The 14,358-nt window shown below is 34.0% G+C and overlaps 1 protein-coding gene across 3 annotated transcripts in view; it reads right to left on the minus strand.

Moving 5' to 3' along the window:
• The window catches only part of LOC114328060 (dynein axonemal heavy chain 3), a 793,139-nt gene that overhangs the window by 30,762 nt on the left and 748,019 nt on the right, over positions 1–14,358 (minus strand). For all 3 annotated transcript variants that reach the window (XM_050656316.1, XM_050656315.1, XM_050656317.1), the window contains 7 exons: positions 13,176–13,412; positions 10,906–11,145; positions 8,101–8,295; positions 7,815–8,041; positions 5,147–5,312; positions 2,162–2,365; positions 689–867 (listed from right to left, as the gene is read on the minus strand). In XM_050656316.1, the coding sequence (XP_050512273.1) occupies positions 689–867; positions 2,162–2,365; positions 5,147–5,312; positions 7,815–8,041; positions 8,101–8,295; positions 10,906–11,145; positions 13,176–13,412 (1,448 nt within the window). The remainder of the gene's footprint in view (positions 1–688; positions 868–2,161; positions 2,366–5,146; positions 5,313–7,814; positions 8,042–8,100; positions 8,296–10,905; positions 11,146–13,175; positions 13,413–14,358) is intronic.

A 14,358-nucleotide genomic window follows, 5' to 3' on the forward strand; every position in this document is an offset into this window, starting at 1 on the left:
TGAATCTATTTTTCATTGGTTATAACTCTGGTTCTACGAGGTCCAGAGACCTAACGCGTACACCATTTTTTAAATTTTTTACAGGCTATATTTTTGTTAAGAACGTTTTTTTCGACAAAATACTTACTTTTTGAGTTATTTACGGTCTAAAAATGTGGTTATTTTGTTGAAAAATGAACATATTCACTCGCAAATAACTCGAAAAGAGTTGACTTGGCGAAAAAGCTCTATAGAACAAAAGTTACTTAAAATTAGTCAGTTTACCCATCTCCGGACTTATTTTGGACATATATTTTTCACCCCCAATAGGGGGTGAAAGTCACCCCCAGGGCAAAAGCACACATCGGCACAATATCACTTTTTTTCTTTGACATGTAAGCTATGCGTATGCCAAATTTCATGTCAATCCAAACGGTTCTTTAAAATTTAGAGCAAAAACCGTTAAAGAATGTACTATAAATTTGCGGAAGACATCTGCCTGCAACTGAACGCCGAAATCATATACATTACACTTTTGGGAAAGAAACGCATAAGCGCTCACTACTCCACAAGGAGGGATGGAACTAGAAAGAAATTATGATCTCTCTAACTAGTTGAAGAGAGAAGAGAACTGACAGTCGAATAACAGAAATAACCAAATGAAAAATATTTTTTTATTCCCTAAAACTTGAAATCACTGCTTTACTACCTGTCTCTTATTCTTTTCATTACAGCTGGGGGTATATTATCCTTATCGTAAGATTTCAAGTTTTCCAGAAATTTCATATCTCCCAAAAGTTTGACAGATGGACCCCAATAGTCTTCTATCATTTTTCCCGTCGCAACATCTGGTTTTCTTTCTGGTTTTATCTGTTTCATTACACAAATCTAAAATCGCAAATTAAGTACACATTAATTCTTTACTCTTTTTTAGTAGATTAAGACATGTATTTTTAAAGTGTATAGACCTGGATCCCACGTACCAAAAAAAGTTTTAATAGCAAGCTGAAAATTTGTTAATAGCTTAACGGTGTCTAGTCGGACAAACTTTGATGTATGGAAACACTGGAACAGGGGAAGTTTTAATTGTGGAACAGGTTAAAAATTTGGAACGTCAGACTACGAAAGCGTTCCATGTATTTTGTCGGACAGAACTTGCAATTGATTTGTTACCATTTCATTAAACTCTCATGCAAAAATCAGACTGGTGTTTATCACCAACTGGGCATTTTAATGAGTGGAACACGAAGAATATGTCAAATGACAGGAATCATGTTGGTTAGTAATAGCAGTCAGATTTCTCAATGAGAGGTTAATGAAAGGGTAACAGATCAATTGGATATTCTGTCCGACAAAATACATGGGACGTTTTCGTAACCTGACGTTCCAAATTTTTAAACTGTTCCACAATTAAATCTTGCCCTGTTCCAGTGTTCCCGTACATCAAAGTTTGTCCGATTAGACACCGTTAAGCTATTAACACATTTTCAGCTTGGTATTAATCAACTTTTTTTTGGTACGCGCGATCCAAGCTTAGTATTGTAATAGCGCAAAATGTGAGATTTGTTCAGAAAACTTCAGTACATATTATTATATTGAAAATTACTGACACAAAATTCCAATATAAAAAACGGAGATAATCTCGTTAGCATCTTAAAGGCACGTATCCATTACGTTGTGCTCCGTGCTCCGTGTAACTGCTCCAATGGATACGGCATGCGTTCCTCTTCATATAAACCGCCACCGATTGGATCGCCGAGGGTGAGCGCCGCTCCGGGAGCACCAACGTATCCACTACGTGGGGTAGTTACACGGAGCACCAACTTAATGGATACGTGCTTTTAGCGGTTATACCTACCTACACTCTTTTTAAAAAAATTTTTTTAATAATGGATAATCTTTTTTGAACACGATTTCCGGAGTTTAAATTGAAACATCAAATTCTTTAGTTTAGGTAAAAATTTAATTGTTATTACAATGAACTGTGGCTAGTCTCATATACAAATAAACACATTATATAAATTGATGTGAGATTTTTTTTTTTGAAAACTAGAAGGCTTTTTTGATATTAACCCTAAACCGGAAAGGCCACATTTTTGAACACAAATGGTCTGCAGCAATAACTGACTTATCTCATATTCATGTTTCCTCGTTTATTACATAAATTGTATATTATACTTACAGCTTCCATAACCAGTTTTACACCAGAAGGTGGACTTTTCATGGACTTAACAACTGTAATATCCGCAGGTTTCAGTGTATCCAAAGCTTCTATAGCAGCTTCTAAGGCTGGAATGGCCTCGGATAAATCTGATTCGCAGTCATCTTTGATAGCTTGCGCTGCTGCAGCTGCTTCATTTGCAACAGCTTCGTCGGCTGCTACAATCTAAAAATTAAATTATTGATCAAAATTCACTGTTATAATCAATTGCAATTTAATCAATATTATTTGTTGAAACAACTGAACAACTGAAATAACTAACCAATGGCAAGCCGCTAGAGGTGACAACCTATGGATAGATTTAATAAAGGCCGACGCAAACGAATCAGTAGAAACGTTACACAAACTCTTTAACAATATATTAACCGACGAGGAGCTACCAAAGGAATGGAACGAGGGTGAAATCATTAAGATACCAAAATAAAGGGTGATTTAAGTAGATGCAAGAATTGACAAGCAATAACACTTCTAAAGAGCTAGACAAGAAACTAAGAGCTAGACGAGAAAATAAGAAGAAACCAAGCAAGCTTTTGCTCTAAATGCTCCACTATCGACCACATTGTAATCTTAGAATTATCTTGGAACAAGCTAGCGGATTGCAAAGAAACATAAATATAATGTGCATTGACTTCAAAGATAGCAAATGTGGAAGATTCTAAAACTATATGGATCACTGATGAAATACATCAACCTGATCATATTATTCTATAGGGATGCAGAGCCAGATTGAAACATGCAGGAAAAATGGTAGTATAGCCGTATGTCCGATTGGATCATGGGAAAAGTAAGCGATAAAACCCAGGTATTAGGTGGAACTTGCACAATCAAACATTTGTCATGAAGATCGACAAGATAAAGATCGATAAGTAAAGAAAAAATGAAAATTTTAAAAAACAACAACCAAGAAACTAAAATTAAAATAAATGGAAGACAAATAGAGGAATTAGATAACTTTACATATCTGGGATTAATCATGGAAAAAGGCCATAGTAGATCAGATGCAGAAAAAAGAATAGTAAAGGTACAATAATATAACTCTTTAAAGAAAATTTGGATAATACGCGATATATCAGAATTAAAATCAAAATATTTAACAGCTGTATTAAGAGTATATTATTATATGGCACAGAATGTTGAAGACAGGAAGAAATAACTATCAAAAAATTACAAACCTTTACAAATAAATCGGAAAATATTATTAAACATTATACTGGCCTGATAAAATATCAAACGCACAAATGTGGAAAACAAAACCAAAGAGAATAACAAAATGGAAATAAATTGGACGTACACTAAGGAAAGATAATGTAAGCAGACAGACATTCGAATACCAACCAAACGTAAGAAGAAGAAGAAGAAGAAGAAGAAGAGAAAGACCGAATAATAGCTAGAGAAGAACTGTAATTAAAAATCATGAAATAATTGTCTTAAGATGGATAGTGATCAAACAGAGAGCGGGAAATAAAGATGAATCGAAAAGACTTGTAGAGGATATTTCGGAGGAATAAAATAGAAGAGGATACCCTGATCCAGCCAATCAGACATATTTCACTTCTGGCTAAGAAACGCAGTAGTGCCCAATAATCCATAAAGAGGGAAGGCAATAGAAAAAGAGAGATATCTGCATCTGCAGATAACGGTTTTAACCCGCCAGTGGTCGCTATATGAGATTTTCTCTCACGGTTTCAGAAAATTGCGCACAACTTTTTTTCTGTGAAAATATACGCGCTGTAGTTCCTTCTAGTCTCCTAACTATCTTCCCTCGACAATCTAATAGACTCATCCGCTCAGATAGTGACTTAGTTTACTTAGTATCACCATATTGTTGAGTCAGTGCGCTTCATGTGAGAAATTCTCTCATCAAGCGACCACCGGCGTCACCAACTGTGTATAAAAATTAATTTTATTTTTCCCCTTAAAACCTAAAATAATATCCTAAAAAGGGGTAGTTCCCTGGATTGGCTGTATACCTTATAGTTAAACAAACTGGAACATGAAGTAAAAACCACTTCTATGTAAAAGGTATATTTACTAAAAATTTTTAGAATCCCAATGGATTCAATAAAATGAGTTCATCAGAACGTTTTCAAACCTATCGGTCCATCATCAGTGATTTGAATACTTGCAAAATAGCCCCAGAACCAAACAATGGTTGTGATTATAAATAAATCTACATTATGTTGAAATAAATTTAAAATGGCTAAACGCCGATGTTAAAGGATTAAACCTCTGGGAACATGGTGAAACTCTACCCGAGGACCCAATCAACCATCTTCGGTCAACGATAGGTCATCGTTGACCGAAGATGGTTGATTGGGTCCTCGGGTAGAGTTTCACCATGTTCCCAGAGGTTTAATCCTTTAACATCGGCGTTTAGCCATTTTAAATTTATTTCAACATAATGTAGATTTATTTATAATCACAACCATTGTTTGGTTCTGGGGCTATTTTGCAAGTATTCAAATCACTGATGATGGACCGATAGGTTTGAAAACGTTCTGATGAACTCATTTTATTGAATCCATTGGGATTCTAAAAATTTTTAGTAAATATACCTTTTACATAGAAGTGGTTTTTACTTCATGTTCCAGTTTGTTTAAAATAATATCCTTTTATGACGTAATAAAAGGCGCCGTGGATGTGGTCGATGATATGAAAATCCTATATTATGTTTCACGGGTTAGTTGTAGATGGTCACTTACCATATATTTTTCAATGTTAAATATTGGCGGCATCAATAGTCATATTTTATATAAAGATAATAATAGTAAAACAGAAAAACGTCGTATCTTTTTAAAGCAAATGGTTTTATCCTTGACGAAACCTCATTTTTTTGTAAAATTTTGTAAAGAACGGCAAAAGTTGGATATGTGAGAGAAAATCTCACGCGCGACCACTCGCGTAACAACCTACCTAGCGACCAATGCCGGGTTAATAAAAACTTACTTCTTTTTGTTTTTCGACAACAACGGTATCCTGTTCAATTTTGACCATTAGTTTTTCAGTTTTTTCTGAGGCAATAATAAGTTTTGGCTGTAGTGCAGTTAATTCGTCTTGCATTAAACCAACTTGTCCAGCTGCGAAATCCAGTTTTTCTAATCCAGTTTCATATCTACAAATAATTTAAATAAACTACAAAAAGACGTATTTGCATATTATAACCTGATAAGAAACGAAATAACTGTGTACAGAAATTATAGACAATGAACTTTTTTAAAACCAAGGAGAAGATTTTGGACTAGAAGCAAGATTCACAATTAAGGGCATAGGCACAAAATTTTGCGCCAATGTGTTTTACATGCATTCATTTTTTTCGAATCCTGAGATCCAAAAGATTCTGAGATTCAAAAATACTTAGTTTTCTCAGGATTCTAAAAAAAATGAATGTATTTAAAACACGTTGGCGCCTACACCCTTAATACTAAATTGAGACAAAAATTACTTTACTTTAGTTGCTTTAGTCCGTTTTTGCACATGTGATATAGGATAGGACATAAATTGAGATGAAACGTACTCTACTTTAATCCTATACCACACAAAGAAAATGTTTTCACTCTAATAGGGAACTTGCACAGAAGATTTCCAAAATATCACCCTTCAAAAACTCATAATAACTTTCAAGTACAAATATAAAATCTTTTGTGTATATAAATCATTTCAAGAGAGCCCGAACCGTTGTGACGTCATATCATAATGTTTTGTAATGACATTTGTCATGTCTCATATAAAAGTCTATACCATTTTGTTTATATTGGAGTTTGATACAGTTTTAAAAGATAGTATTAAATTATAATTTGGAAAATACAAGTAAATACTATAAGTATTGTTTAGTACCATTGTGTTAAAGTACAACCATTAAAACCCCCAATAAAATATTTATTTGATTACCAGTTGATAAGAAACGGCGTTTCATAAAGTGATTACATGCATGTTGAAAGGGCATTAAAGACATTTCAGTCTTTTTGATATCTGGTAGCAAGAAAGAGTAATACAATGGAAACAAAATATACTGAATAATAGAAAAATTCAAGAAGGAAAATATCAGGAAATTACTATAACGGACAAAGGGAGTATAAAAATATTGAACTGATTTAGAATTTAGAACTAATACTATATTGTTAAGATCTGCTTTTTATTACTTTTATTTTAATTAGTATATATTTAATTAATTATTGAATTGACGCAAATCATACAAAAAAATTTAAGAAAAATTTCAGGGTGTCAAAAAAAAAATAACTAAATTATCTTAGGTTATACTTATCCTTTCTCGTGGCTTCAGTATCTCTTAGTAAAGTTGATCCTTATCGGGATAAAATAGGAAAAGGAAATAAATAGAAAAATCATAAATAAACACATACAAATACCTTTATTATCAAAAGCAATGCTCTGAAAATCTATCAAATAAATCCTGTGGGTATAATTGTCCAAATGAAACTTTTACCATATAATTAATCTAATTCAAACAAATATTTATCGCTTTGTTCCTGATACCATTTATAAAATAAGCTAAACAAACAAATTTAGGTATTTGCAAAACTACTTATACTTCCTATTTAATTATTGAAATGTTGGAACCTTAATTCATATGCTTTTACGCAAATATCTTAACTTCTGATTATAAAGAACATCTATCACATAAGTTATTGACTGACCTTTTTGATTCACACACAATGATGTCTCCTCTTGACCCAAACAGCTCTTTCTTGTTGATTATGTTAGGCTACCAATCAAAGCCCTCTCCGTTCTCAGCATCAATCCAGCAGCATACCAGCAAACTATTTCTCCAAAACACAAGCCAGGCCGCTTTTGACCAGTACTCGTTCAATAAACTCCAAAACTCTCTCCTCTCTTTCTCTCAATAATAATCTCCTGAGACCCAAGTATCTTTTTTACTTGGTGTCACAAATAATTTTAATAACTATAGTTCTTGTAACTTACTCTCTTGGACTTTACAGAATCAAAGAGGTTTTTCTTCTCAATTTGATTTGTCTCTCGTTCCACTTTTCAGCTACTCTCCACTATCAAGCAACCACTAGTACTTGCTTCTGAACTATACGCGAAAACTTTCGACTGCCAATCTCGGATGCCCGCCACACAATGAATCTTTCTTTTCCAAACTGTCTCAACATTCAAACTTCGCTTTCCCCATTCCAAATTGCCAAGCCAATCAGAAACATTTCTCTTTCCACATTCCTCTTTTTCATTCGAAAAAAACCAAGCATTCTTTCAAACAATACTTCTACTCATCCTAATCACTTTCCGGAAATTATGCAAATACTCTTGTGCTTAAAACAAACAGACTTAAAATTACAAATCTCTCTACCTTTATTTTTCTAAAAACTAATAATTACAACTACCTGTGGATCTTACCTTTCCCGTAACAAACAATCTTTTTAAATTATAATCCGAAATAAATTGTATTTTCACTACAAATGTCTTTAAGTCTTCAGGGAAAAACTCATTAGGATAGACTCACTGCGTAAAAGCTACCTTCTACTAAATAGTTACAAATCAATATAGAGGTTGTATCAAATTTATGTGCCCGCGTTATATAAAAATTTTAAATTTTTACTCTATCTTTGATTGATAAACTGATAGATAATAATATATTTACCTTCTCTGTTGTAGAGTTATTTGACCTACTTTTAAAGCATAGAGAGATATAAATGTTTGAATTAGCTCAAGATAAGCTGTTGCAGTAATATATGTCTTTCTTCTTTGCTCAGTGTAAAATATGTCAGAATAATCCTGAACGGTCACATGGAAATGTTTGCAAATTGATACGCACACGTCAATCATTTCTGCACCGATATCTGTCTGACTTAAAAACATATGGGCTACCTAGAAAAGATCATAAATCCTAATTGCCTCAATTTTAACTATTGAAATTAATAGTTTACCCTTTCCAATGCATCATCAGGCCACTTCTGGAACCAGTCGATGGTACAACAATTAATAAGAGATGGAAACATTCTACATCTAATTCTAAATGAATCTCCAATCGGTGATAAACATAGTGCTATATGCAGATTCCTTCTTACTCGTTCAATAAAGAAGTTATATAAAGCTAATGGCGTTGCTTCCATTTTTTTGGCCTGAAAATATTAGAAGCTATCTATGTATTATTAAAGCATAACTAGAAGATGACAGTAGTCTGTGGAAATTGTTAATGTGCATACATCTATTCATATATCATCATCAATTAGCTTAGAAATGATTTATTCATTGTTCGACATAAACCTTAGTATAATTACCCTTATGATATAATTAATATAATTATTATAGTTAATATAAAATGTTTTACACCTAAATTCTGAATAACCTTATCAGTGTTTTAACTTGTACCTATATTAACTTTATACAAAGCCACGAAATGGTGGTGGTTAAATGAAGTACAAGGAAAAATAAAAGAGAAGGGCAAATTATATAAAAAGTGGCATGAAACCAGATCGGACATAGATCTTCAAAACTATAAATATGGTCGCCAAAGAGGAAGCGAAAGTAGCAGTAGCAAAAGCTAAAGCAGAAGCGTATTCAAACCTATACGATCAACTTGATACCAGGGAAGGCGAAGCAAAGATATGTATATAAAATAGCCAAACAGAGAGCAAAGAAAGCAAGAGATTTTAATCAGATTAGATGTATCCGAGATGAAAATAACAAAATACTAATTCACGAAAAGGATGTCAAAAAGAGATGGAGAAAATATTTTGACAGTTTATTAAATGAAGAATTTGACAGACAGCCTGTGGAGTTAACGGAGACAGTAACAGCAATGGTTACCAGAATAACAAACGAGGAAGTGGCTCAAGCGCTTCAAAAAATAAAGAAAGGAAAAGCAGTCGGACCAGATGATATTCCTGGGGAAGTATGGAGAGCTTTGGGAGAGACAGGAATAAGTTGGCTAGCAGGTCTATTTAATAGAATTATGGAAGTTGGACAAATGCCAGACGAATGGAAAAGCAGTATATTAGTACCTATCTACAAAAACAAGGGAGACATACAACAATGTACAAACTACAGGGCTATAAAACTACTTAGCCACACCATGAAAATATGGGAGAGAGTAATTGATAGACGGATACGTGAAGAAACCGAAATATCCGATAATCAATTTGGCTTTATGCAGGGCAGATCAACAACAGATGCAATTTTCATTGTAAGGCAACTGATGGAAAAATACAGGAATAAAGAGACCAACGCTCATATGGTATTCATTGATCTTGAGAAAGCATATGATAGAGTTCCTCGAGAGATTCTGTAGTGGGCACTTAATAAGAAATGAGTCCCTGGCGAATATGTAAAGATTGTGAGAGATATGTATGAGAGAGTAACGACTAGTGTTAGGACAGGTGTGGGAGAGACTGATAAATTTCAGGTGAAAGTAGGATTGCACCAAGGCTCGGTGCTTAGTCCTTATTTATTCTGATTAGTTTTGGACCAGATAACAGCGAAACTACAGGGTAGCATTCCATGGTGCCTAATGTATGCTGATGATGTAGTGTTAGTAGGAAATAGTGAAAGAGACTTAGAACAAAAACTGGAACAGTGGAGACAAGCTCTGGAGGAAAATAGTCTAAAATTTAGTAGGACAAAAACAGAGTATTTGGAGTGTTCATTTAAAGATGGAGTTACTACAAATAAAATGGTATCTTTGGCCGCTGAAATGATTGTAAAAAGCAATAGTTTTAAGTACCTAGGATCGGTATTACAGAGTAATGGAGAAATAGATGGAGATGCATGCAGTAGAATTAGGGCTGGATGGGTGAAGTGGAAAGAAGCGAGTGGTGTATTGTGTGACAGAAAAATTCCAATGAAGCTGAAGGAAAAATTCTATAAAACAGCCATAAGACCGGCTATGATGTACGGAACTGAATGTTGGGCAGTGAAAAAGAAAGAGGAACAACGAATGCATGTGGCGGAAATGAGAATGCTTAGATGGATGAGTGGAGTGACAAAGAAGGATAAAATTAGAAATGAGTATATTAGGGGAAGTCTAGGTGTGGCACCAATTGATGCCAAAATGAGAGAGCATAGGTTAAGATGGTTTGGTCATGGTCAACGTCGAGACGTTAATCACCCAATACGAAGAATAGCTGAAGTGCAGATTCCTGCAAGGAGTAGGAGAGGAAGACCAAAGAAGACCTGGGGGGAGACGATAAGGCAAGACATGTTGGTAAATGGGATTAACATTGATATGACCCAAGATAGAATTGTGTGGATAAATGCAATTAGGGAAGCCGACCCCGCATAGAAATAAGGCAAAGAGAATGATGATGACAAAGCCACGAATTATAAAGAAACAAGGCATTAAACTGTGCGTGTTGTTGTAATAGTTTCTTGTGTATAAATGCAGACTTTGGTGAAAGACATCATTATTCGTATCTGTTATTAGATAAATATTGTTGGTATAGGTCGTAGATACCATTGTTGGCAGTTACGATTAGTCGCCATTGTGATATATAATTGATATTGTCATTATAATTGAAATACAGTTTTATTTCGTACGAACCAAAGAAGCAGACTAAATACAAACACATCTGCTTCATCAATACAATAGTGCATAATTCACTAGTATGAATTGGTATACTAGCTTTCAGAATCTGGCTACAAACTGGTAGAGAATGAATATGTTAGTACTTGTATTAAGAAAATCTATTAAAAAAGTATTTTTAAACATGAGACAGAAAACATAACAAACTCACGCTTTCTTTAAGTACTGCTTGCATTTTTTCTAAAATCTCAGCTTTTTCGTCCGGCGCATACAAATTTGGCACATCACCGGTGTTGAGAATTGTATTAATGTCTTCAATAAAGCCTTCGTCCGCAATTTGGGTATCGGCGAAAAGAAACAGAATAGGTTTTCCTTCTGTACCTGCTTTCGTTAATAATTTCTTCAAATCTTCTCTCCATTCCGAAGTGCTGTAGGTCCTGGTTATTTCAATCTAGAATGTGATAAAGTTTAGATAAATAATAATCTCTCTGTACTTATAAACGTATCAAGCGTGAAAACACTTAAGATAATACAGGAAAGTTAAAGGTAAATGCTTTAAGAAAGCACATTTAATGCATTTTTAGCACTCACAATGCTGTGCAGTTAAAAAGAAAGAAAAACAACGAATTCATGTTGAAAAATAGTATAATATTTACAAAAAATACCCAATTTTGCACTGTTTAATAAATGTTAAATTTTTCAATAATTGTCCAAACATTTACCATAAAGTACCATAACATTCATCCATAGGTCGCCAGCTCAGATCCGGCTCGAAGGACCAAAAAATGTATGTTATTTGCATTGGTTCAACAATGCAAAATTGAAACAATTGCGTAGACCGTATAAACTTGTAATTGAACTGAATTAGAATAAATGAAATGAATGTCGACACGAACCAAGTTTTCTGTTAACCCAGATATTACAATATCAAGAGGCGCCGCTAGAAAAATATTTCAACATGCAATCTCAGAGAACCCATATGAAACGAGTCTTTTGCACTCTAATACAGAGTATGGTATAAAAGAAAATAGACAGTTTAATTTTGATTTAAATCTGTCTCTTGCCATCCTTCGATCGCTATTTCTAGGTCTACCCGTTGTCGATGTCAAGAAGGTTTTGCAAGAAGACAAATCCAAATCAAAACTTTTGATCTTTTCGGTATAAAATAAACTATTTATACCGTAGTAAGGTTAGAACGACCTCTAACGGGGAATAAGTAAAATGAATGTCGACACCAATCAAGTTTTCTGTTAACTCAGATATTAGAATATCAAAAGGCGCCGCTAGGAAAATATTCCAACATACAATCTCAGAGAACCCATATGAAACGAGTCTTTTGTACTCGTAATACAGAGTATGGTATAAATGAAAATAGACGGTTGCGCGGCGCCTTTTGATATTTTAATATCTGGGTTAACAGAAAACTTGATTCGTGTCGACATTCATTTCACTTATTCCCCGTTAGAGGTCGTTCTAACCTTACTACGGTATAAATAGTTTATTTTATATCGAAAAGATCGGAAGTTTTGATTTGGATTTGTCTTCTTGCAAAGCCTTCTTGACAACGGGTAGGCCTAGAAATAGCTATCGAAGGATGGCAAGAGACAGATTTAAATCAAAACGAAACCGTCTATTTTCATTGAATTAGAATAGATACATGACTAGTTTCATGCATATACATACCAAGTATCTTTTTTAAACTGCGTTTCGTTCAATGTAATTTTATTGGTTAATTTTAACTCACAGTATATAGATAGAATACAGAAAACTTTCTAGATCACCACTCTACCAGGTGAACAAAAGTATAATTTTTGCGTTTCACTTTCAGTTTGGAACTTCTTTAGTAAAAAATGTGCTGACACTTTGTGAGTCACGCTACTCTACCGTCAATAAATTTTAATTTAAATTATTAACAGGACCAACTTCTTTTATGGAGTTTAAATATTTAGGCATTATACTATATAGCTACGGAAAGCTCGACACAGAAGTGGAAGATCAAGTGGATAGACCAACAGAGCCGCAGGTTGCCTGAATGAAAAATATCGAGAAATGAAAATATTGGAAAAGAAATGAAAGGCAGAATTAAAAAAAACAGTCATCAGACCAATAATGACATACGCGGCAGAATCACGACCTGACACCGAGATGAAAAAGCTAGAAGTACATATATAGGTCGGAGATGCAAAGTGGAGAGCATTAAGGACTGGGTCTTAAACAGAAGAAAAAAGTGGAACAATCATATAGGTAAGCGGAATGACAACAAATAGAATAGTAAAGACAACGAAAGACGGATCCCCAATATAGGGAGACGATCAGTGGGACGACGAAGAAAACAATGGAACGGTAACTTACTGGAGGCACATTGAAAAAAAAAACACAAATCCATGTCTACACAAAAAGAAAAAGAAGAAAAAGAAAAAGACGATATTCCTTTAAAAGTTTTATATGAAAGTCATTATCTAGTTGTTAACAAAGTCTTACTTCAAATATGGCACATTCAGCCATAAAAGCTGCCAACTTCGCTGAACTATGTCTTCCAGATCCTCCTACACCGACCAACAATGCATTTCCATTGGGTTGAGTAATAACACGTGAGACTCTCGACACATGTTCTATGGCAAATTGGAACATAACCAAATTCATTGGAGTTTTGGACATCGTATTGTGTTCCTCGAGATAATATTCCATCTTAGCTATTAAATCCTCCATATCTAAAATCTTTAGAACACAACAAAAGGGTTAATTTTAATTGATATATTATTTATTTGTTGCTATTTATAATATACTCAATAAATATGCTGTTTAACTACTAAATTATGATGTAAGATGAATACTTGACTCTAATACCATTCATTGATACTTTACTAGTGTAAAGCTCTTTAGTTTCCTGGCGTAGTTTCTTTCTTTCTACCTAGTTAGTTGAAATGAGTTTTTATTAGATAATTTCTGATATTCTGTTCTCTTATTCTTAAGATGCAACGAGAATCCAGAAATCTAACACCTGAGGAATATGCTCAAGCCATTTTATTACACAATGAAGGTTGTAGCTAATCGCCGAGTATGAAGCGAGCATGACTTATGTGCTCATTATTTTTCTATCCCGCACCGACTACATTTTTAGAGCAATATCAGACCAGAGAATGATTCAAAGGCTGTATGACAGGTGTGTCACAACCTTAGGACCAAAATATGGTCGGTGCGGGATCGGAAAGGAATGAGCACACATATCATGCTCGCTTTATACTCCTTTCCGATTTGACATTAGTCTATCTTGCCAGTCGATCGTCGAAGGTAGTTTGCGAGTAATGTTGAAACAAATCCACAAGGAAAAAGGTTTTCCTGTAGTCGTTGATAAAGAGCAGTGAACGTAAATGTTGGGTACATGATGCTTAAAAAAATAACAAAGAAACAGAGTTTTCTACGCTTTTACCTCATCTGTTCAATGACCAGACAATTTTTTTTAAATATTTCAGAATATCGATCGACACGTTCAATGAGTTGGAACTTAAATTGAAAGAAAAATTGTCTAAAGAACCGACGCCTGAGATTCTGCTTTTATGTAGGCTTAGGAACAAAACGGAGGTTTTTTATTTTGTTATTTACTTTCTCCATGTAAAATAAGTAAAATTGTGTTTTATAAATTGAAAAAAAAATTTAATGAGTT

Source organism: Diabrotica virgifera, chromosome 7 (assembly GCF_917563875.1).
Source record: "Diabrotica virgifera virgifera chromosome 7, PGI_DIABVI_V3a".
Classification (NCBI taxonomy): domain Eukaryota; kingdom Metazoa; phylum Arthropoda; class Insecta; order Coleoptera; family Chrysomelidae; genus Diabrotica; species Diabrotica virgifera.